Source organism: Gasterosteus aculeatus, chromosome 20, assembly GCF_964276395.1.
Source record: "Gasterosteus aculeatus chromosome 20, fGasAcu3.hap1.1, whole genome shotgun sequence".
In the NCBI taxonomy this organism is placed as follows: Eukaryota; Metazoa; Chordata; class Actinopteri; order Perciformes; family Gasterosteidae; genus Gasterosteus; species Gasterosteus aculeatus.
Genome location: NC_135707.1, coordinates 12,125,882 through 12,148,850, shown reverse-complemented (window position 1 = coordinate 12,148,850; position 22,969 = coordinate 12,125,882). Strand labels below are relative to the sequence as shown.

The 22,969-nt window shown below is 41.2% G+C and overlaps 3 protein-coding genes across 7 annotated transcripts in view; 1 reads left to right on the top strand and 2 right to left on the bottom strand.

The window, feature by feature from the left end:
* Positions 1-356: 356 nt before the first annotated feature.
* dscc1 (DNA replication and sister chromatid cohesion 1) lies at positions 357-4,134 on the bottom strand. Its single transcript, XM_040164360.2, has 9 exons — positions 3,776-4,134; positions 3,252-3,420; positions 2,984-3,118; positions 2,709-2,799; positions 2,373-2,511; positions 2,208-2,260; positions 1,922-2,076; positions 1,484-1,632; positions 357-1,338 (listed from the first exon to the last, which is right to left on the bottom strand). The coding sequence occupies exons 1-9, from the start codon at positions 3,943-3,945 to the stop codon at positions 1,227-1,229; spliced, it is 1,173 nt and encodes a 390-aa protein (XP_040020294.2). The 5' UTR covers positions 3,946-4,134; the 3' UTR covers positions 357-1,226.
* Positions 4,120-16,298, top strand: mrpl13 (mitochondrial ribosomal protein L13). 5 transcript variants are annotated; one of them, XM_040164377.2, is made up of 8 exons: positions 4,120-4,430; positions 5,595-5,718; positions 5,996-6,089; positions 6,506-6,566; positions 8,242-8,328; positions 8,997-9,118; positions 11,771-11,828; positions 12,082-12,224. In XM_040164377.2, exons 1-7 carry the CDS (start codon positions 4,404-4,406, stop codon positions 11,793-11,795), a joined length of 540 nt encoding a protein of 179 aa, XP_040020311.2. In that variant the 5' UTR covers positions 4,120-4,403; the 3' UTR covers positions 11,796-11,828; positions 12,082-12,224. The 5 variants fall into 5 exon arrangements, with proteins under 5 accessions (XP_040020311.2, XP_040020310.2, XP_077951424.1 ...); XM_040164376.2 differs by having other exon boundaries at positions 4,137-4,430; positions 11,771-11,797; XM_078095298.1 differs by lacking the exon at positions 12,082-12,224 and adding an exon at positions 15,564-16,298 and having other exon boundaries at positions 4,166-4,430; positions 11,771-11,797.
* LOC120810076 (collagen alpha-1(XIV) chain) overlaps positions 12,292-22,969 on the bottom strand; it is an 88,495-nt gene continuing 77,817 nt past the window's right edge. The window contains 6 exon segments of the mRNA XM_078095299.1: positions 12,292-13,411; positions 16,450-16,605; positions 17,597-17,674; positions 19,217-19,408; positions 19,516-19,582; positions 20,569-20,604. Of these exon segments, the coding sequence (XP_077951425.1) occupies positions 13,140-13,411; positions 16,450-16,605; positions 17,597-17,674; positions 19,217-19,408; positions 19,516-19,582; positions 20,569-20,604 (801 nt within the window). The 3' untranslated portion in view covers positions 12,292-13,139.

Sequence of the window (22,969 nt, the reverse complement as noted above, 5' to 3'; positions counted from 1 at the left end):
ATGTTCAACACTCTCAGTCACACACATGCACCACCGACACAATCGGTTGTGACAAGCCATCACGGCCCAGTTCAATCTAGGCCCGATCTGTATTAACCTTAGAAACAGAATCGAGTAAATGAGTGTTCTGTTTGAAAATGATTACATTTTGGCAAGATTCTTCGCTCTAGAACTTCTGTATGAGATTTTGGATTATCTGAATGCTTGTTTTAAAATAAAGGTACACATTTGACCCCTATAACAGCCGGTCTGGAGAGCTCTTTCTTTTTAATGCTTTGTGAACTGATGCGATTATATACTTTTAGAACGTGTTTTACCAGCTGGTAATGAAGCAATGAAAAATTGAGCCGAGGTGATTTTTATGTTCTATGCTGTATTATGACAAAAAAAAAATCACTTTGTATAACAACATCTGGTTCTCATGAAAATATTTTAAATCCAAGAACACGAAATGGCAACAACAACGTGTTAATGAGGCTTTACTCAGTTTGTGCTTAGGCTGCAGTATGTAAAATACTTACCGCCTGTTCAGCCTATTGCTTAAAAACGCATAAGTGAGAATGCATAGTTAAGCAACGACTGGGGAAAAAGTGATTTGCGCTCTTTGGGGATATTTATCCTCATAAAAATATACAAATGGTAACATGACCAGAGCCAATTGTGACACCTTGTGTAACAGTCCGTTTACTGTAATGAAAGGAAAATATTCTCATTCAGATAGCTGGAACGCTACGCCTCGTCAATGATGAGATTATTTACATTTGATTTTTCTGTCAGTATGATAATTGCTTCATATCAGCCAGCACATGCTGTTGTAACCTGCCACTGTGTGGAGGTCATATTGAATATATCACATAGACCACCACCATGTGGACAACCTGCAGGGCAGCACCTGGTCAGTTTATGTTCCTGTTGGAAATGAAAAAAAATGTAACCATACCCGGTAAATTAAATAAAATTGAAGGATGAAACAAAAACACCAATTTGTTAATGGAATGTCATTTTACAAACTTTTTTTTAACAGAAAAACAACTTCAAAAAAGATTTCGTTTAGTTACCGGTACTTTAAAAAAAAATCATCCTACACTTTACCAGCAAGCTGGTTGCTGTAAGATAATAGACAACGCCAACAATGCATTTTTAAGAACAATTGTGTATAATATCTTTGAAACAGTCACTGAGAATAAACATAATGAAATCCTTTTCAAAGGTAATGATTGACATGATCATGTAGCCAAAGGCCTTCTGGAATTGAACACCTTGATCCCATTTTGCATTGAAGATCGAGCATATTTGGTCAGTAGAGCTCCGGTGGTCTGTTTTTCTCCACACAGGTCCCTAAACAAAGTAGAGGGTGGAGGAATTACACATTATAATCAATCAAATAGCTAAAGAAAGAACTTTTGGGTTTACTTCCTGCAGTGTACCCTGCAGGGTTCTTGCATCCAACACGGCACTGATGTCCTGAATAGATGACACATACTGTATGTATGGCGTGATGTCTTCCTCTGTCCATTTCTCTCGGATTGTGAAGAGGTGGTTGAAGCGCTCCAGCGTGTCTTCAGACAGATCCTCCACCCGCAGCAGGCAGATGGTCTCGGGGCGGGAGGCGCGGTCCACCAACGCGACACTCTGAAACATTTGCAACGCAAATCAGAACATCTGCGCCAAGTCACTCCTTGACTACGAGTGCATGATTATCTACAGCTCGTTTGAGACGGCTCTTCAAATTGACTCAGACTAGATCCAAAGTAAATGCAAATTAAATCTGCTGGTACAGAAATGAAAACTGGCATAAAACAAACACAAAGTGCATGGATGACTTTTAATAACCATGAATGGTACGAAGCTGCATTCATGAGAGGAACTTTAGTTTGAAGTTTGAGAAGGTGAGTCGATGACCATCGAGAAACAGGCTTACCTTTAGCTGTTCTAGTCTTGTGCTCATCCCCTCTGGGACGCTCTGCTGCCAGACTTCTTGAAACTCTCTCAGGTTGAACTTCACAGCGTTCTGCAGCAGCAGTAAGGCCGTGCTTTGACATACTTTATCCTCGTGCAGTGCATAAAAAACGTTGTCTAGGTAGAAGCATACAGAGATGTTAGTGCAGCTTAGTTTCATGTTTGAAATTATTTTGATGGATTCTAGCAATTCAGTAATTTAAACTCAAGATCTGTCAGTTGAGTCTTCAGAGATTGTTTTCCTTTACCGTTTTCAGTAAAGCGCTTCCCATAACAGTCCAAACAGTGCTCAATCATCTCTCTGTGAAGAGAGAAGAGACGTTACCTTTAAGGTGCATCATAGATGCTCAGAAAGTCAATATAACCTTGTTTCTTTTTTTCCTGTTGCATGAGCATCATTGTCATTAACTTACTTGGGCTCCAGTGGAGCCAACTCTTCCAGACTGGTTTGAAGGGGAACCTTGTTGAAGGACCACGACTCAGAATCTACCAGCTGAGTAACATGACCGAGCAGCTTCATCTCGTAGTCAAAGTCCAGCACACGCCAGTAGCCTGAAAGACAGGAAGGACGCAGCTCGAAAAATCAGGAATCAGTCGTTTTTAAAAAATATATATTTGAGCTAGAACAGCTAAGAATAGAGAGATTGTATTTATAAAAGCATCATGTCTGCTGCGATGTACGGCCCAGGAGCACTAAATATTAACAATTAGTACACATGTTTTTATCATTTAAAAAAGTAATTGTTTACCATCTATCTGGCAAGCATGGATGGTCTTTAAGTGGGTCTTCAGCTCGTCTTGGCTGGACTGGATCCTGTCCAACAGATCCTGCATTGAGTACTGGTAACAGACAAACACACACTAAAGGTTATAACCAAATCTAAAAGAGGGGCACAATTAACATTCAGTTAAGTAACGGTTATTTTGGTGTTGTTCACAGCAACGTTTAAAGCAATGAAGATCCGATAAGCCCGATACATATGAACACAGACCTAAAGGACGTTATGATACATTTGGCGTTTACCCTGTTTTCTGTATTCTCCTTTTGCCCCCCTAGAGCCGGTCCTTCATAAGGATTCTCCATTAAAATCGCCTTCAGTTTCTTCAGCCTTGGACGCTGTCTCTTCAGTTCCCAGTAGCTGTTACAAAACCCCCAGATCTATAACAGAATGAGGGTATTGTTAGTACACAAGGGTCATTATTGCATCAACTGACCAACATCTGTACACGGAAGGTTGGGTCTTTTTGTGTGGGTGGTTGCAGCACACCAGGCAAGTTTCTCATTTCCATACCTGCGTGTGCACCAAATGGGAGCTTTCCTGGCTGTTGGTTAGTTGGTCCGGCGTTCTGCATCCTGGTACAAACAGCAGCAGGTTGGACGTGTCTGCTATTTTTAAATCGTAGGTCTTGTCACCGCTACAGAGCACCGCTCGCTCGTCCGCGTCCCCTCGAATCACTAGACTGCGGAGTAAAGTGCACATCATTGTTAGTTATGCTGCATCGATCACATGCATCGTGTTTCACAGCACATCAATTTCAATTATCTTCAACGACGTTAATCATTTGAGTCACGTGACAGAAAAAGGGGGCTGCACACTACTCACCAGGTTCTAAAAGAATGATTAGGTTATTCAAACGTAAATTTATAATAACAGATGAGGCCAACTATATTCCTTTTCCATTATTATAAATGAAAGTTTTGGATTGTTGTGGGCAGTCAAAACACACTAAACAATACCCTTAATGTCGGTGTGTTTCACACCACATAGGCCTATTCTTTCACATATATATTATAATATATATTTTAAAACGTTACCTCTGCCCGGCCTGGATGTGTTTGCACAGGGTGTCATCCAGCTCCATGAGGCAGTAGTCTGCTGAGGAAACGTTTTCCCCGAAGGACAGACAGTGAATTGTTTTCTGTAGATCTTCCTCTTTCAGTTTGGCGATCTGCAGAGTGGCCTGCACCTCCTCTAGAGTTCTCATTCTGGGTGACAACGTTTTAATGAACAAACTCCTGTTTCAATACCAATATATACTTTCATAAACTACCTTAAAGTTACTTTGTTGGAATAGTGGGCGACTGTCAAATTTCCCCGCTCTCTTTTTTTTCTGGTGGGAAGGAAGTTTGGTGACGACGTTGAGGTGCGACGTCAAAGTAGGACCGAGTAGAAACTGTGGTTCGAAAGAAATCAAACAAATGCCCAAACAATTACCATTAAGCAATTATGTCAAGGTGTTTATGAGCTTCGTGAGTGAGTGAATGGCTTGTGTGTATCTATGAATTCGTATTACTCGCTACACAAGCTCGATATAGATTAACCTTTAGCATAGGAACAGTAAGGTCTCAATTCGTGTTTTGACCGAGAAGAAATAACGAACGGACCGCTACTCATGAGCTGAGGGTCAAATGTTTTTGATGATGTTCTGGTAGTTTTATAAAAATGTCAAGTTTCTCCAGATCTGCCCAGGTAATCGTACAGATTACATAATGTATTTCAGATTTGAATGTCCCAATGTTGTGATTCAATTAACGCATAAATATAACGCTAGCTTGCTTATGTTTGCTAGCAACCAGCGTGCAAGTATGTGAATGTGGTAACGGCCAACGTTAGCTAGGAACGTAACGTTAGTTAACGTTAACCAGTGGATTGTCACATTTGTATAACCCAACGCAGTTGTTTTGCAACAAGCGCTATAACCAACATTTTTGTCAGCCGTGTTAAACTTTCATATATCAGCATTAGCGCTCAAATTTCCGTAAGAAGCTAACGTTAAGTTACATTGAATACGCGCAATGTGGCAGTTTGATTGCAGGACGAACATCACAGTGATGCCATGTTACACACACAGTTAGTTTGTGCATCCCGCGTCTCCTCAACACTCATCAAGGAGGCTGTTGTTGAGCTGAGAATATAGTAAAACCGTATCTTTGTCTTTCAGGTGCTTTCTATTTTTTAGGAAAGGGGAAAATGTTTTAACTGAGCAGGTGGATTAGATTCGATTGGAGAACTTCATTAATCCTCAATAGGGAAACTCATTCGCCACCAAAATAATTGTACAGACTCCTACAGACCAGGGGGTATGTTCATTTATACAAAAGCCATTGTTTCAGTAAAACTGATGAAAGAGTGGAAGATTCCTGTTTTCCTCCTTGCTCTAGTTGCTTGTGACCTAAACATCAAACTTCAGCTCTAAAGTACCTGAGTAGGGATGGAGGCTTGGCGCTAGAGTTAGAACTCAGGACAAACCGGTGTATCTTCTGTGGAAGTCTTTTCTTTACCTGCAAGAAATAAAAAAAGTGTGATAAACAACCAGAATAATAAAAGCGTTCCCTTCATTCACACATCTTAAATGATCAAACTCTCTGTGTTTAATAGTATATGCAGGGCCTCATTGTAAGTCGTTGTTCTAACCACATTCCCTAATCCTAACCCTTAATATTACTCATTTTGTTGTAGGGCAGAACCAATGAAACTGCTGCACGAGACATGATTTGGAAACGGTTGCTTGTGGCAAAATATACGTATATCTGAGTCCGAGCTGAAGCTTTGTTGTTTTGTCTCGTACCAACAAACATGTGCTTGTCCCATGCCAGTTTATTCAACAAATCCTTTGCCTCGTTCGTCTTTCAGCAATGGGCGACCTTCGCTCGTTCCTGGTTCCTGATCGATGCCAGACAGCAGCCCCCCGGGAAGATCGCATCCATGTGTTCTGTTAGATTGCAGGGGAAACACAAGCCCATCTACCACGCACTAAGTAAGTAGACGTCTAATCTGTTGAAGCACACACACGCATATAAAGTAATCACTACCTGTAGAACCTTCACACTCCGCATGAAATACTCTTCTTTCAGTAAACAATCCAGTCATCGTTAGTTTAAGCTTGTTTTGGAATAGAATGGCCACACGATGTCAGTAGTAGAGCATAAGCTCGATGAATATTTAGCTTCCTGTGCCTGTGTTGAATTAAACGTATTCCTTTTCATACTTTCTACAACTATCCATGAAATAGATGTTTTCTGAACTTTCTCCAGGTGACTGTGGTGACCATGTAGTAGTTATAAACACCAAGCACATAGCTTTCTCTGGAAACAAATGGGAGCAGAAGGTCTACTCATCACACACGGGGTAAGTGCAGGCTTTTATATAACCACATTATACTTCACTTTGCCCGTCCATTTTTATTGTATTTCCACTGAGTGCCACTCAGAAAGAAAATGGAGTTCCTCTACATAGTACTTTATGCATTGCGGTTGGTTAGTATTTCTCGACGCTTTTAAATGCTCTAATATCCCTTGACTGCTAAAAAGCATTAAAAATGTACTATTGTTTTCTACAAGTGGCCAATTAAATTTTTTTTTTGTGGTAAAGAGAAAAACATTTTGAAGAGGGGCACAAACAGATTCATATTTAATTGATTCATCAAAAACAAAAAATAGAATGTTATTAATTTTCTGTTCTGTTTTTATTCATTGACTGTTTAATGGCCTCCTTGAATCAAGTTGGTAGAGACACGGACTGACAGGTTTTCCTTTTCTCTAAAGGTATCCAGGTGGGTTCAAACAGGTCACAGCTGCACAGCTGCACCAAAAAGACCCAAAAGCTGTAAGTGTCATCAACCAATATTCTCCATTTTGTACCATTATTTTTCTAAAATCTCAGATATACCACCGCCACGTTCTCATATTCTCTCTGTATGATTTAGCCCACATTCCTTGAGATTATTCTCATTTCTTCTTCTGCCACATGCAGAGAAAGAGAGAAGGTGTTTTGTGGTTAGACATCATCACTCCGCACATGCAGCTCATGCATATTAATGTGAAGTGCAGCAAACAGGGATACACAGTGAATTTACAGGGTTGCATTCTCAAACTCTATAAAAGAATGTCAGTTCAAGGACACCTGCTGGGGGGTTTGGTTATGTTGCATATTTATGGTTTCAGGGTTGGGGATTCTTCATTGGGTTGCAGACACAGTGATCATTACATTTAGAACTTGATGGGAATACAAATGCATATGACGAACCGCTAACCATTGACGTCTGCATTTCAAAGCAAAGTGTCTTTGTCACAAGAGAGAGAAACAGCCCCCCATGAGCCGAAAGGATAAATCTGGTTAATTTGTGTATTTTTAACTAATGACATGATCCCCGGGCGGCACGGTGGCGTGGTGGTTAGCACTGTTGCCTCACAGCAAGAAGGTCCTGGGTTCGATTCCGCCCAGTGGCCTTTCTGTGTGGAGTCTGCATGTTCTCCCCGTGTCTGCGTGGGTTCTCTCCGGGTTCTCCGGCTTCCTCCCACAGTCCAAAGACATGCTCTGGGGATCAGGTTAATTGGGGACTTTAAATTGCCCGTAGATGTGTGAATGTGAGTGTGAATGGTTGTGTGTCTCTGTGTCGCCCTGCGATTGGCTGGCGACCAATCCAGGGTGTACCCTGTCTATCGCCCGAAGTTGGCTGGGATGGACTCCAGCCCCCCCGCGACCCTGTGTGCAGGATAAGCGGTTTGACAATGGATGGATGGATGGATGGACATGATCCCCAAAGAGTATATTGTGTGTAGCTAAATCCTGATAATGGCTCATTCCTCTGCTCCAAAGAGCTCTACTAAATCTATGACTGGGTTATCTGTCATCTGCTCCTTCATTACAATGATAATGTGAACTGTATTTTATGTTGATTCACTGCTGTCTAATTCCCAGTGGCTTTTTCCATTTAATTTTGGTTTATTGCAGAAAATGAATTCTGTGACAAACACAGGTTTATGACACTGGATACATTTCTAGAGGAAACACCACTTGTAAGATCGAGGAAGAATGAATGCAACCAGCAGGAGTAACATCTAACACTAAGCTGTAAACAATGCGCGTGAAGTGAATAGGTTTCTAATCTGTAGTTTGCAAAACCAGGAGGGACATTTAGTCGAATGTTGGCTTTTAAGTCCCGCCGTTAACCACAGACGTGTCTCCGGATGGTGGTCTAGTTAACATGAAGATCAGAGGGTGGGTGAGGGAGAAACAGAATTGGACAGATGAATGATTTGGCAGCGCAGCCTCAGTCCAACATCTCGCTCCAATCCTTCTGTCCAACATCTCACCCCTGTAACTCCCTCCAAGTCAAATTTACATTCGTGCGACGAGCCTCATAATGAGAAACACAGTTTTAGAAGCAAATATTAGAAAACATGTGAAAAAGTATGTGACGGTTGCTATAAGCACGTTTATTTGTATTATTTGTATGTCAGAAGTGTCCGTACGCTTTAAATGTGCTTCCTCTCAACAGATTGTAAAGTTAGCGGTTTACGGCATGCTGCCGAGGAATCTCGCACGCCGCACGATGATGCAGCGGTTGCACATCTTTCCCGATGACGTAAGTCCAGTTTTGCGCCTCTACGTGCTATTTTGCTCTTTGGATGTGTGAATAAGAAAATGATAATTATGTACCTAGATGCTTCCATGTGTTTATCAGTGTGTCAACCTGTCGCCTCGTCCCTCTTCGAATAAGCTTGCATTGCGTCCTCGATGCGGTGACCTGCGAGCACTTGGTAGCACTCAGTTGTGATTGTCTTTGGAGGACGTTGGCGTGAGCCACAACATGTGACACACATCACCGCTTCTAAAACAAAATTGAAGCGAAAAAGGGCTCGATGGGCTGTTAATTGACCCGGGCGGCTTGCCCAAATATTAAACGGATGTCATTTGTATCCATGCACGAGAACACTATGAGATTGTCTGGACTTGTAATGTACTACGCGAGGTGAGGGAAGTCGAATCCCTGTGTTTTGTTTTTTTTGATCCAGGTTTATTATCCACCATCACCTTCCCTAATTACAAACAGATGGGCCTCCTGAGCCTTGTGAATGTCCGCAGTCACATTTATAATTCGGACCAGTTCCGGAACAGTTGCTTGCTTGTTTCTGAAAGCAGAATAGCACATTTTTCCTCCATGTTAATGTCCTCTACATTATTTATCATGTCCTTACTTTTCCTCACACACTTTCATACATTTCAAAGTCCTTTCTGTTCTCCTCTCACTAGGAGCTGCCAGAAGACATCCGAGCCAACATAACGGAGGAGCTGCAGCAGCCCAGAGAAATCCCCAGGAGACTAAGCGAGTACACGCAGGAGGAGATCGACGCCTTCCCCAGGCTGTGGACACCGTATGTTCAAACGCACACGCCCACGCACACACAGGCATTGGGGGGGGGGGGTTATTGTAAAGGGTTACACATTATTCAAGGGTCAATGTTCAAATTCAAGAAACCAAAACAGGTAATGACTGTTTACTTTTATGCTAACTCCAAATGTCTGACTAAATAAGATGTTTTAGCAATTTAGTTCCTCCTTTGCACCATAATGAGTAACAAACACACGTTTTATTTTTGTAGTGATGTGGAACAGCCAAAGGAGGGCGATGTTGATCTAAATACTTTGTTTGTACTTCTGCACACATACCACCCAGCCTTTGGGACGGTAGTTGTCTTAAAGTAATGTTAGTTGACACCTTTTCATCATTTGTAATAATTCAGTCAATCCTGCTGTTAGAGCTGTAAAAATAAATTGAGTGATAAACCTGAGATGTATATACATATATAAATTCAGGTTTATCAACTGAAAGCAACAAAATGGTGCACTTGACTTCGGAGATGCTTGAAAACCCTTTTTTGTGGACAGTTACAAAATTTAAGATGCAACATTTTTCATCATGACTACAAACCTCACGTTGCTGTGGTGTTAATGGTGGCATGCGATGATGCACAGAGAACAAACACCGGCTGTTGGACGAGCAGCAACTCGATTGAACAAAATAGGTTCTCCTTAAAAACCTGCAAGGTTGCTGCTCCTGTGTGATTACAGTTGTCTTGCACACAGTTCTAGTACCTAAATACATGGCTCTTTTCCCACTATATTTTTTATTTACTGTACATACATTTTTGTGGGGTTTGCTGTTTTGTGCTCTGAAGGTTGCGTATTGCAGTGTCATGTGATCTTTCCTGAAAGCTTTTTAAATTGAGGCCGTTGCATGACACATATAACAGAGCCTATCTGTACTGTTTAACAGAAACTATCTCAAAGACTTCAGGTTTGTCTTTTCTCGGTCTAGCTCAACATTTGAATATAAATGAAAAAATGTCACGTTGGGAAAGGAGACTGATTTTCCACCACTTACAAACAACTTTCCTCCGTGCGGCGTGAGAGAGCTCACCCATCTGTTTTTTGGCATAATCGTATTCATGACTTTTTGAGTGAAGTATTTTCTGTCTGGAGATGGGGCTGACATCGTGACCCCTCGTTGGCCGATCATGATAATGTCCCCCTGTTGCCTTTCTCCGGCTTCATCTGTAGTCAACATCGTTGTGACCGGCCTCTCCTCCACCTGCTCATCCAGCCATCCGTCCCGTAGCTCTTCATCCAGATCAGGGTCGGAGAAGTCACTCAACACTCTATTTTTTGACTGCTCCGTCCTTGTGAAAACAGATGAAGTGATTCGATGGAGAGAGATTTACACGTCTTGGCTCAACCCTGTGTGGCGGTTTACTGCTGTCACACTTTGATAAATAATGCACATGCAGTTTTATTTTGCTTGTTTGGTATTTCCATTAATTCTATGCTGGACATTATAATTCTCATTATTTAGGCAAAATTAGTAAAGAAATATTGTGATAAAACTATAGTCACTGCAACGCAGCTGGAGGGAGTCTTGGCAACGGTACTCACAGTATTTAAAAGCAGGAGAATGAAGAGAGCAGATTTTTCAGGAAATCAGACAGTTACCGTTGAAAATCCATTGGGACAAATTGTTGCCTCTAAAATAGAAATTTTTCTAAATGTTATTGCAATGATGTGAAGCACAAATGTCTTCCACCTTTTGTTGTATTGAGGCGACCGTAGAAATCTTCATGGTTCGTTACTGCAGGAGGAGAATAAGACGTTTTATTTTAATATGGATTGTTGATCTTTTAAAGCTACAGACAGTACTTCTCTACGATGCTGTTACCAGTATCTCAAATACATTTAAAGTAAACAAAACCCACGTTGGTTTTAATAAAGGAAGGGAAATCCCTTCATGGATAGCTATCTGTGGATTCACGGTCTCCATTTGGTTGCCCTCTGTGTGCGTGCGTAGAACAGCATGTCTAGCTAAATGCACGTTCCGCACTGCTGTCAGTGTGTGTGTGTGTGTGTGAGATAAATGAGCCACTTCTTTTTGTTTACTAGCCAAATCTTCTCAGCCAATCAGTGCGTGTGCTCAGGCCCGTCACCGCGTGATCACCAAGGTCAAGCTAATCCGGGTTTATTTAAGAGATGGGCCTTAGCCTAGTTGATATTCACTCCCAGTCGGTCTTATTCATTTTACTGATCAAATATGTGCGTGTGTGTGTGTTGAGGTCATCGAGGGCGATTCAATTGTTACCTTTTATTAAACACATACTTAATATTCTTTCAGAACACCTTGGAGGAAAAAGATTAGTACACACACACACACACACACACTGTTCAGTTACAGAAAATTGACAACATAAACATTCTGCTAAAGCTGATAGCAGAGCTTTTACAATTGATAACATTTTTCTATTTTGTATCAAAACCAATGCAGCAGGTTCTGATAATATCTGTCTGCTGCAATCTCAGCTCAAAATGAAAGGGAAAAAACACTAAGGATGCCGTGCCGGGTTTCATTTAAGAAAGAAAATAAACCCAGATAAGATCTGCGTGGTTTCTCATCTGTCACTTTCTCTCCATGTTTTTCCTCGTAATTGTTTTTTTTATTCCCATTCCCCATACTAATGTGTTGTGTTTTCTTTCCCTAGACCTGAAGACTACAAGATGAAATGAAGGCAAGTCTTTCCAACCTGATCAAAACTTTGGGTAATCCTTAATTGTATTTGTATTTGTGATAATTCAAAATCAGGTGTCCTTCATGAGATTTGCATGTTATCATTTTAAAACAAATCTGTTTTAGGTAAAATGTTTGGACAGGAAGGCACGACCCATAATCTAGATGCCATTGTCATGACAGTCGTGTTACAATCGACAGTACATCTCAAATAGTCACAATCAGCTTGACACCAAGTGGCTCAGCGCCAATCAGAGAAAATCTAATTTTGTGTTTTTCCTTCAGCTTATACAACCATGACTTGATCAGATCCAGCCCATGAAAGAATAGAGCAGATCCTGCTTTTGGTTTCAAAAATTCCATAGTTGTGAAAGTAAAAATGTCTTTTGTGTAAGTTGTAAAATAGGCTAATAAACAATTTAATAAACCGGCGGTTGTCAAGTATTGTTTTTCCATAGTAAATCTAGTAAAATTAAACAAACAACCTAAAACACGTTTTATAGTTTAATACAGATTTATTGGTTATAAAAGCAAACAAAATAAATAAGTTCATGTTGTACTAAGGGGCGTTGCGGCAAGACACATTTCTTATTAAATTTGTTGAAGCTTGACAGTTTTTCAATCCAAAGGAGACCAGGACCAGCTCTCAGCTGAACTAGCAGTTACTTTAGTGCTTGTTTTCTGCAGTGCAGGAGGGGTGACGCGAACCCTCGTGGTTCAGTCCTTGTTGGTTTCACTGAGAAGCAGCAGAGGGATTTTCATAATAACTGGATTCAAGTCTCATTCCAGCAAGAAGTCAGAGGTCGACCAGTGACTAGACAGCTTCCACAGTGAGCAGGCCCAACTTTGCGTAAGAACAATAAAATCAAAACATACGGGGAAACGACACCGATTTCTCTTCATCACAAGTATTAAAACCCAGAACGCACCTGGTCCACAAAGTGGGATGCTAGCTAGATGTTCTGAATGGAAAATAAAATGTTTGCGAAAGTAATACATTTGTTTGGCTCAAAGGGGACATGCAGCTTCACACAGAGAGAAGGGCGTAGTCCTGAAATCAGCTGTGAGGCGGGAAAAAAACTGATCTTACCTTTACATTACGACTGGACGATGCTAACATAGATCAGGCACTTCTCAGACACCCCTTTTACAGAGTTATTGTACAAGTCCACAGAGCTATTTACATTGTTTCACCAAGTGGAGAAAACCACTAGATGCACAAGGAGGGGGCGGGCAAAGTGTGATCTGTTTCCATGTATGGGCATCAGCGTGTACGTTGTGGCGTGCGGGGGCTCAAGCACTTGAGGCGTGTCCATAATTCCTTTCACAAGTCCTCTCCTCGTTCACGCGCCACGTGGAAACCTCCTGGCGATGCCCGGCGACCTCACCTCCGTGTCCTCGGAGTGGGTGGGGCTTGAGTGGTAACCGTTGTGCCCGTGAGCCAGTTGGGAGGGTTGTTGGGGGTAGTACTGACGGGGGTAACCCCGGTAATAGGGGTCCTGCTCTTCTTCCTCCTCCTCCTCCTCCTCATCCTCTCCTCCATGGTCATAAGCCTCTGCAGCAGGGTTGTGCGGCTGATTGTGGGGCTGCACGCCGGCGTGAGGAAGGGGTTGGACTGAGGTGTTGGGAATATTTAGATTCATTTTGAGTGAATGTTTCGGGATCACCGGAGCTGACATAAAACCACCACCACTGGGGAACAGTTGGAAAGGTGACATTGGGACTGGAACCACCTTGAACGCTAACACTGTTTCTTTAAAAGCAATAACAATGCAGTTGAAATGTTACAAAAACAAGTCAAAAGTTGCACAGGTACATTTGATTCCAAAGGTTTACGTTAATGAACGTGAAGTGGTGAAGTGGGTTAATGAGATCTGGTTTCAACCCCATATTGCCCCCCAAAACGATGACATCTGGGTAACATTAGGAGCAAACCGTTGCCCAGTCTACAGTAGATGAGATGGACAGTTGTTCAGTAATGAACGTACCGAATTAGCCTCAAAGCAATTCATCCCTATTAAGCTGATCCATCAGTGACTGCAGCAGCAAACCATTGTGTACGCTAGTGTTTGTGGACAGATGCCACAGAGATCAGTGGTGGTCATCATTGCAGCAGCTTAATGGGGTTTTGTTTGGTCGTGGGGGAAGGAAAGCTTATCTGTTTTTGTCTCACAGACTGTCAAATGATGAAGAAGCCAGATTAACAATTAAATTCTATCAAGAATGTTAACTGATGGTGGAAGTGGATCCATTGTCTGTTCATGGCAATGAATCATCGTGTGACTGAAAGTCAATGGATGCTTGTTAGATTAGTCGCCTTAGAAATTCCAGATCATTTTGCAAAAGAATCAGCAAGAATGAATAAGGAAATTGTTTTCTGGAGAAACAAAATGTGGGATTAGAGGTTAACCACCGGGGTCACGATTAATGAACCATTCCAATAAATATGGAGAACAAAGGGATGATTTATCAATTCTTCTCAGTTTGTAGTCATATGTGAAGGGCACAGAGCGGAGGAAGGTGAGCAGAGGACGGTCGAAGGATGTTCCTCAATAATCATTCCCATAGTCCTGTTGAACTTCAGTCCAGAAGAGAACGAGACAGAGGGAAGGGGAAGAAAGAAGATTTTACACCTCATACGAGCAAGAAAACCCAACGACACCAGAGAGTTAAACCTGTGAATCCCCACTAACAAATCAAAGAGTTAAACCTGTGAATCCCCACTAACAAACCAAAGAGTTAAACCTGTGAATCCCCACTAACATAACTTCCACAGCTGTTAGGTTGCACATTAGTGTTTAAATCCGTTGCTCTCTTTTGGAGGAAGGAAATACACAAACCCTGAGAGGTTCTTATAAAACATTTAGCTAGTATAAATATTATTATTGCATTCAGACATTCAAATAAAACTTTTGCAAGGAAGGAACGTGTGCCAAATCTATATTTCTCTTTCTGCAGTGGAGAAAGTGCAAATAAAGATTTCCAACACAGAATTCAGAGAGTACAGAGAATACACACACATAACATCCCCTGTGACAAAAACGGACTCAGTCATTATTCACAGTTATGTTAAATAACTGCACCTCATTACGCCATGAATACTCATTTGAATGTGATTAATAGTGTGTATACAGCAACACTAAAATATATGTTAAGTTGAAATATATTTTGAGAAATTATTTCTCTGACATGGAGATAAAATAGAATTTAATATTTCATCAACCAACCAGTACGTGAACAGCTTTAATTACATGCAAAGTGGTCCATACCTTTAATTTTAGTGGACATGTAACATTTGTTATGACTAATATAACATTAAAAAAAGTGTTTAAACCTTTGGTGGCTTTTTAAATGACATTTTTGTGATGTACTATATTTTTTATGACAAAGTTTATTTTGTGATGAACTTTGTTAAGACTTAATATCAATTTTGACCAATTATATGACCACAAATGTGTTTTTTTATGCAATTTCAAAGACCTTTTGAGTTTTTATAACCTTCCATATTATTCTTGCAAGATACTAGAACATACCTTTATACAAAAAACAAATGGTTTTATACTATTCTATTTTGTGAGGAATTCTATACAAACACTTGAATTACATACTATAACATACTATACTATTTATGAAGTTCTATATTTTGTATATTTACATGTTCAACATGTGCTATATTATAACGTTCTATTTAAACATCTCACTGAACTCTGGTCAAACCAAGCACAGAGTTCACTAATGTTTACTCTGATGTGACGCAACTCATAAAGAGCGCGGAGGACACAGCGCTGAGGCTCCTCAGGGAGGACAAGCAGCTGCCTTACAGTGAGGAGATGGAACGTCTATGACCAGAAAACCCTGCAAGGAATGGTCGGGACAGCTGAGAAGACCATCAAACCCCCCCCCTCCGGCAATCCATCCAGGATATCGCAAACATCCGCTGCTGGAACAACGACGTGGCAGCGCTTTGCGATGTTCACACTACACACTTCTGCCTTTGTCAGACGGTGAAATTGGCGTCAAGAGGAGAGAGAGGACGACCATTGGCAAAGAGCAGTGGGTTGAATTCTAACCCGGGCCGCTCAGTAAGAACTCGCAGCAGTTACTTTAACGGGTCGGCTACGGGCCGTCCCACCACGTGAGGGCTCTTCCATGACTTCACAGACTGCCACTTTTTTTTCATACTAACCTATGCCGTTGAAAACCATCTTTTCTTAATTTATACTGCAAGATATTCAAGTCAATGCTCAGTTGCAAAAGAACATACTGGCCCAGATAGTCTAAAGAAATGATAATTACGTGTGTTTTGACGGTTTTGGGGAGAGTTTCCTGTCAAAATTGTATTTTTGTTTAAGGAACATGACCTGATGACCCTATGTGTGCTTTTAGATACAATTTTCTGCAGGAAAAGTAACAATATATATATTGTTTTGATCTATAATGGTTCCATTTAGAAATTAGGACAAGACTAGCAAGAATAAAGTCTTTTAAATTATTAATACATAACGGTGCGCTCCACAGTATGCTGAAGGTGCAAATAGAAGTTAATTGTTTGAAAACAACTGCGATGTAACTATACATATTCACATCACGAGTACATTATATTGTTTTAAAACCCTGTCATACTAAAATAAGGCGAGTTCAAATAGTGCTCACCTCCGACGTTGTAGCCCAGACAGGAGTTCTGGTCACAGTACCCTGGTGGGCCGGCGGCCCCGGGGGCACCTGGGTTCCCCGTCCTGCCCGGTGTTCCAGTATTACCGGGCCGCCCGGGGGGGCCCTGGCTGCCTGTCCGTCCTTCACCCGGCAGGCCTGAGGATGGGGGACAAGGCGTCGAAGAAGGCCGAGTGCATTAAATCAGTCACCAATGAATATTCATTAAAACAACTCTGCCAGGGCAGAGAACGAGAGGTAAGGAAAATAAAGTAAAAAATGTGCCGGGCCACATCCTGTCACTGTAATATCGCCTCTTCCATCTCCGCTAAATCCCTCTCTGTGCTCCTGTGACAACATGGCAGAAAAGACGTGATTGTCCTTTCTGGATGAGGGAGATAATAGCTCATGGCCTCAGGGTAAAAGTAGAAATTACACCGTTTTTAGCCAGAGGCTTCTGCCTTTTTTTTTTACACAAGAGAAAGTGCTTCATCAGGACTCACTTCAGCAGTCAGCTGAACTATGAAATCAATACTTTGAGGGCAGTTTCATTTGCCAAGAGCTAAAATTGTTATCCCACAAATGTTCCAGAAAAGCACAGAGAAGAGACGGAGACGGAGAGCTTTGCCCGGTACATTTCTCTCAGGGAACATTTCCTCTTTCATATATTGAAGTGTTATTATTCATTCGGCAGTTATCCGACAACAGAAAAGTTTCTGTGGCTTGTGAGTGTTGATCACACAACAGTAAACAGTGAATCTCATAACTGACATAATAAACATGAACCCCCAAACTTCACACAGGGAAGTCAACACAGCGAATTACATCGCGCTCCAAAACGTGCTCGCTGCCCTCGGACGGCGATTTAACAAGAGAATAACGCGGATGAAGATTTCAATGGCTTTCTGTGCAATTATGTTGTTTAAATATTTGAAACTTTTTTGCTTTTGGTTTACAGAGGGTACAAAATGGGAAAAAACATCTTCATGTTTTAGCTCCAGCTTGGTTGCAGTCCGAAAACACCACAAAGAAATGTCCAGAATATTCTGCTACAGCGCGTCCTAATTATATTTGAGCAACATGCGGATTCAGTTGGCTTTTCAAACTCATTGAGCATCACAACATGTGAATAGGTTTGTAAGTATCTTACCTGGAGGTCCGGATTGTCCTCGGGGTCCCTGACTTCCAATTCCTGGACTCCCTCTTTCTCCCTTCTCACCCAAAAGACCTGGAAGGACACAAAGAGATGCACATAAAACTCAAATGCACATCTCATCTTTCTCTGACAAGTACAACTCATTTTCACTAATGCTAATTCATACCTTCATCTATTATACTGCAATTCATCATTGCACAACATTCATCTGAGCTATAGTTATAGATGATACATTAAAACACTGTTCCACAACTTTTGGGTTATAAAGTTATTAGCAGTTCTATCGATTTTTCCTCTGGACTTCTTACTTTTTAAAATTTAAATAACTTGAGGCTCGAAGATTAAAACAAAAACTTGTTCTTTTTATGAACGACTTAATCAACTGCAACCGTAAAGAGGAAGTAAATACAAAACATTTTCTATATGGAGGCCGCTTCCCGTCCTACTTTGTCAACAATTACTGACCTGCACACTCTCTCTATATTTTGGACGCTAAAGCATGTGAACTGCACATGGTTTCATCTGTTCAGCCTCATCACAACTTTCTTCCTCATTCTGGAGTTAAACTTACATAAACCATCTGACTTAATGATAACATGTCTACTTTTCTTAAGCCTGCTATTCATCTTTTATAATATTTGTCCGACTCTGGTTTCAGTTCAGCCAATAAAACATCAAAGCATGTGATTTTTTTATTGGGTAGAATCAAAGGTCTGGACGTGCTGGACATTTCCTGACGGCTGATTTCGGCTTTCCGCCATGCGTGCAGGCTTACTTAGTATGTGGGTCTGGAGAGTGGGTTGCGAGTTTTAGTGAAGAAGACTTAAGCCTCATAAAAGCAATTTCTAGACGAGTGGCAGGGGAATGACTTCATGGATGTTGAAGTAACTTCCTTCTGGCCTGGACTGAACTTAGCGGAGCTCTGACCCCGACTGTGAGGAAGAAGAGCAAGCCAGACCACGCAGAGCAAACCTCATTGTCAATGTTGTAAATCAGGATAAACTTTGGTTGGTTAAATATTTCTATTAGCATGTCTCAATCTGTATCATTGTTATAGCGGCCCTTTTAAGGGTGTTTTTCATTTCGGACGCTGGTTGTCCCTCGCCCAAACTTGGCCTGGTGTTCAGCCCCTTTCCACACAAGAAATCCTGAAAGGGGAGGTACCAATGGAATAAGAACGTTTTCTTCAGACTGAGCTACAGCCTCTTGGACAATAATGGCTTCCTTAATTTCCTGTCAGCTCTGCAATAAAGCCATGAAAAAAGAAATAAAAGAGAAGCCAAAGGTTCCATACCAATCTCGTCTTAGTAAACCATACCTATAAATATATGCTCCATTTCCACGCTTTATTTGTCGACTATTATGACTTCACATCACAGACTATAACCGGCTCACTGTGGCAAGAGCGGACCATTAAACCCTGAAATGCTTCCTCACTCACACGCGCAGGCAGACTAGACCCGACCCGATTGGTCAGTATGTTACTAAGAGAATAAGAGATATACGTATGGAAATTGCCAAGTAGCTTTAGTTTTCCTGAGCCACTCCTTCTCTCAACATGTGTCATGCATCCAGTGAATAACGGCCATTGCTCATAGACGCATCCTCCCTCACCTCTCTCTCCCGGAAGCCCGTTCTGGCCGCTGGCGCCGGGGAAGCCCGGCCTGCCGGCTGGCCCTGGCTCTCCCTGGGGGCCCGGGGAGCCTCTCCTCCCCGGCTCCCCGGGTGGTCCTGGTACTGTTCGGACTGACGTTGCTGCCTGGACGGGGATCTGGTTCAGTATGGAGTTATAGCGAGACAAGTGGCCTGCGCGAGTAAAACGAGGAGAAGGGTTTGAAAGGATTTAGAATGAGCTCTTCAACAATTGCCCTTAATAGCATGCTGGTGTAACTGTGTAAATATTCCCTACTCACTCTGGATGAGCTGCTCGCACACTTGCCGAGCAATGGCACGCACAGCAGCTTGGGATTGCACGTCACCCTGAAGACAAAGATGGCGCTTTCATGGTCTGATATTAAACAGTCACCCTGTAGACTGAATATATTTAGTATTTAAGTGCATCGTATTGATTGGATTTGATAGCTGACATAAGTGGCTGTGAGGTCTGACGTCGGCCATTTTTTATATTAAGAAGAGCTCTAGTTTCTATACCCGAGAGGAGAGATAGTATTGAGTTGATAACTTCAAATGGCTTCCGAAACTCTTCCTAATCTCAAAGTTCAGTCTACTTGTCACACGGACCAGAACACACCCCATGAAACCATGTGGAATGACGTCTTCTATGCTCTGCGGGAGCTTTCCCCGAGCATTTAGGAAGCAAAAAATGCAAAATGCAAAAGAAGACATGAAGTTTATCCAAAGAATTTGCCCCTGCTGGGGATGTCAATATGTTGATTTGATTTCGAGAGGGAATTTATTATGTCATTGCCCCTTCAAAATAATATTCCATTGGAATTTGGATATCATTTATATATTGATATATTGATTTGTTTAGTTGGCACTGCACTCTTATTTCTTTTGTGTAATGGAGTTGATATTTGGAGTTGTAATATGTTTCAAATATTTATAATAGATTTGTCTTGAATCAAAAAGGTTGCATTGATGAATCGATGTTTTTATGAATGATGTGACTGATTACTGTATATATCTTATAAATACATTGGGAATTTTTTTTTTAAACGTTTCCTTTCCCCCTTATTCATATATTAAGTTTTAATCCATACAAATTTGAACCATGGACATTGATTTTATTTGGTTTGCAGCAAACAAGGTTGAGGCAATGAACAAGAATGAGAGTGAATTTCGGGGCAAAAGACAAACAAGACTGAATCTTGTTGTTGCCTCATTTCGTATCCTCAAAACAAGTATTGGTGAGTATTACTCTTTTAGTCAGCAAAATAACAATATTTCCAGTGTGTAATGAAGCAGCAAAAATAATTTGTTCTAAACAGGGGTTACAGACTTACTCTTTCTCCCTTATCACCTTTGGTACCAGAAGGACCCTGGAACATAAAAACACAGGAGGAGAATACAGATTTAAATGGGATGTGTACTAGAAATAGTCTCCCTCCCTCCTTTAATGCCCTCGCCTCATTACCTATTTTTCTTTATACTGCTTCTCTTACACAAACAACTACACATTCGTTTGTCTGATCCGATCCAACAGCTGATATGACAGTTTGAGACCTGGTTCTTTTGTATGTTCGCTAAAACACAAACATTAACATGCAATACTTTGGCTTGGAGGGGGATTCTTTGCTGCTTCTACCAACACTGTAAAATACAAAGATTTATATCTGATGACAACACAAACACACACACACACACACCATGCACATAAAGCAGATCAATGCATCACAGCGTAACGCATTGTGATCCGCAGGCAAATAAAAGACTAGAACTTTTGCTTGGCCACAGAACTACGTGCTGATATGATTTGCATCGGTTTCGATGTTGTTACAGCTTTTGAATAAAAGCGTGTTTATCTTGGGGGGGAAACATGTCCTTGACCACCAACTGACTGGCTGGGCGTTCAGGGGGTTGATGGATAGAGAACGATGAGAAACTGCGTGAGCAGGCTTGGCATATCGTACAGCGTGCGCGCTGCACCGATGGAAAGCTTGTGCCAACATTTGACACAGCCACGGAAATGGAGCACAGTTCTCAGCAATAAATGTGTTCTGCCGGACCTCCTCTGCGTGTCTGGCTGCATCTCCAGTCTTTTCTGGACATGTAACTGTCTGCCGTGTTAACAGTGTGACATGGGAAAACCAAATCCAACTGTGTCAGCCTGAGTGGAGTGGGAAAAAGACAAGGATATTTCTCACAGGAATAGGATTAATTGTGTTATTTTATCAAAGATGTAGCCTATTGTGCCCCGTATGCAGAAATGATCCAGAGTACAGAGTCAGTGTTTTTCTCACTCAAAATGTTTTACAATTCATCTGCAGAAGGAAAAGATTATGACTTTTCTCTTGCATAGCTCCTCAGAAAGGACTGGCCAAACAATCTCAAGAAGATATTTTCTTTTTCTGTTTTTGTCAAATTGCAATCAAGTCAATGATCACATGCTTGGACTCATTGTCACACAATCGTCCTAAAGTGCTATTTGAACTGTTTGAGAGACTTGTGAGGCCGGCTGTTTATACAGTGGTATATGATAATGTGTACCAAATTGAATGATAAATTCAAACTTGTCAAGGAGGATTCTGCAGCTTAACATCTGTTAAGCCTGTTTTTCCATGTTCCTTATTATGAAAATGTATAATTATTTACATTGATGAATAGAGCATAACATTTTAAGATTATCAAAAGCTTCGTAAATCTAAAGTTTGGGATTTCCCATTAGATGCTGCAACATTAACTCGTGTTGCACTCTGTATCTTCACAATCTTATATTGTCTTTATTGGTGTAAATCCACTGCTCTTCAGTGAATTATTTATTGCAGTAGGACAGATGTGTGGAACTTCTGTGTCCGCCTCAACAAAATAGCTCAGTTACAACACGTACAACAAAATGCAAAAAAGTCCCTGTGGATTTCTACGGCTGCTTTCAGGTAAAAAAAAGCCCACTTGTTTAAGAGGAAAGTATAATCTTGTAAACCTGGAGACGGGTTGCAGAGGGCACAAAGACGTCTGAATCAGCAATTTAATGTTTAAGTGAATTTTGAAACTAAAAGTTTAATATGTTTAAGAGATTATTTCTCAGGAGAGCAAGATATGCTTTTCTTTGTGTATCTGTGCTGGTTTGCCGCATGTGCATGCATGGATACAGGGTGTCTGTGTCTTCTGTGTGTTAGTAATGAGGCAGATGTGATCTCTCATCCTTTTGTTTTTTTTATGTGTGTGTCAAGGGAGCGAGAGCTTTGTGATTTATAGCTCTACCTCTCTGAGCCAAACTTTGCTTCTGGCCTGCAGAGCTGACCCAAGACTGGATTAGCTGTCCCCAACATCACATTATCACCTGTTTCTGTATGGAAGCCAACATCTTTATCTGGGCATTCTTCTCTGACACTTGCACATCTTTCCTGTTCTTTTGTAGGACTTTTTAAACCGTCTCACTTTACTTCTAGAATTGGAGGTAATCCTTCCTATTTTGGTTTTCAAAAGATGAATCATTATTCAATTAGTCCGGAGCAAACACTATATGATTGGTGTTTTTCATAATCTGAAGCGATACGCTTATTAGTAGTGCTAAATTCTGACCGAGTGGTACATGCGTGATCATGAGGACTGTGTCCAATACCAGGCTTTTAAAGTCAACATAAGTAAGATCGGAAGAACAGGACTAACTAAGGAGAAGAATAAACAATGTGTACAAGCGTTGGAAAAAATCCACAATGTTTGTCATATTTAATCAAACCGGTT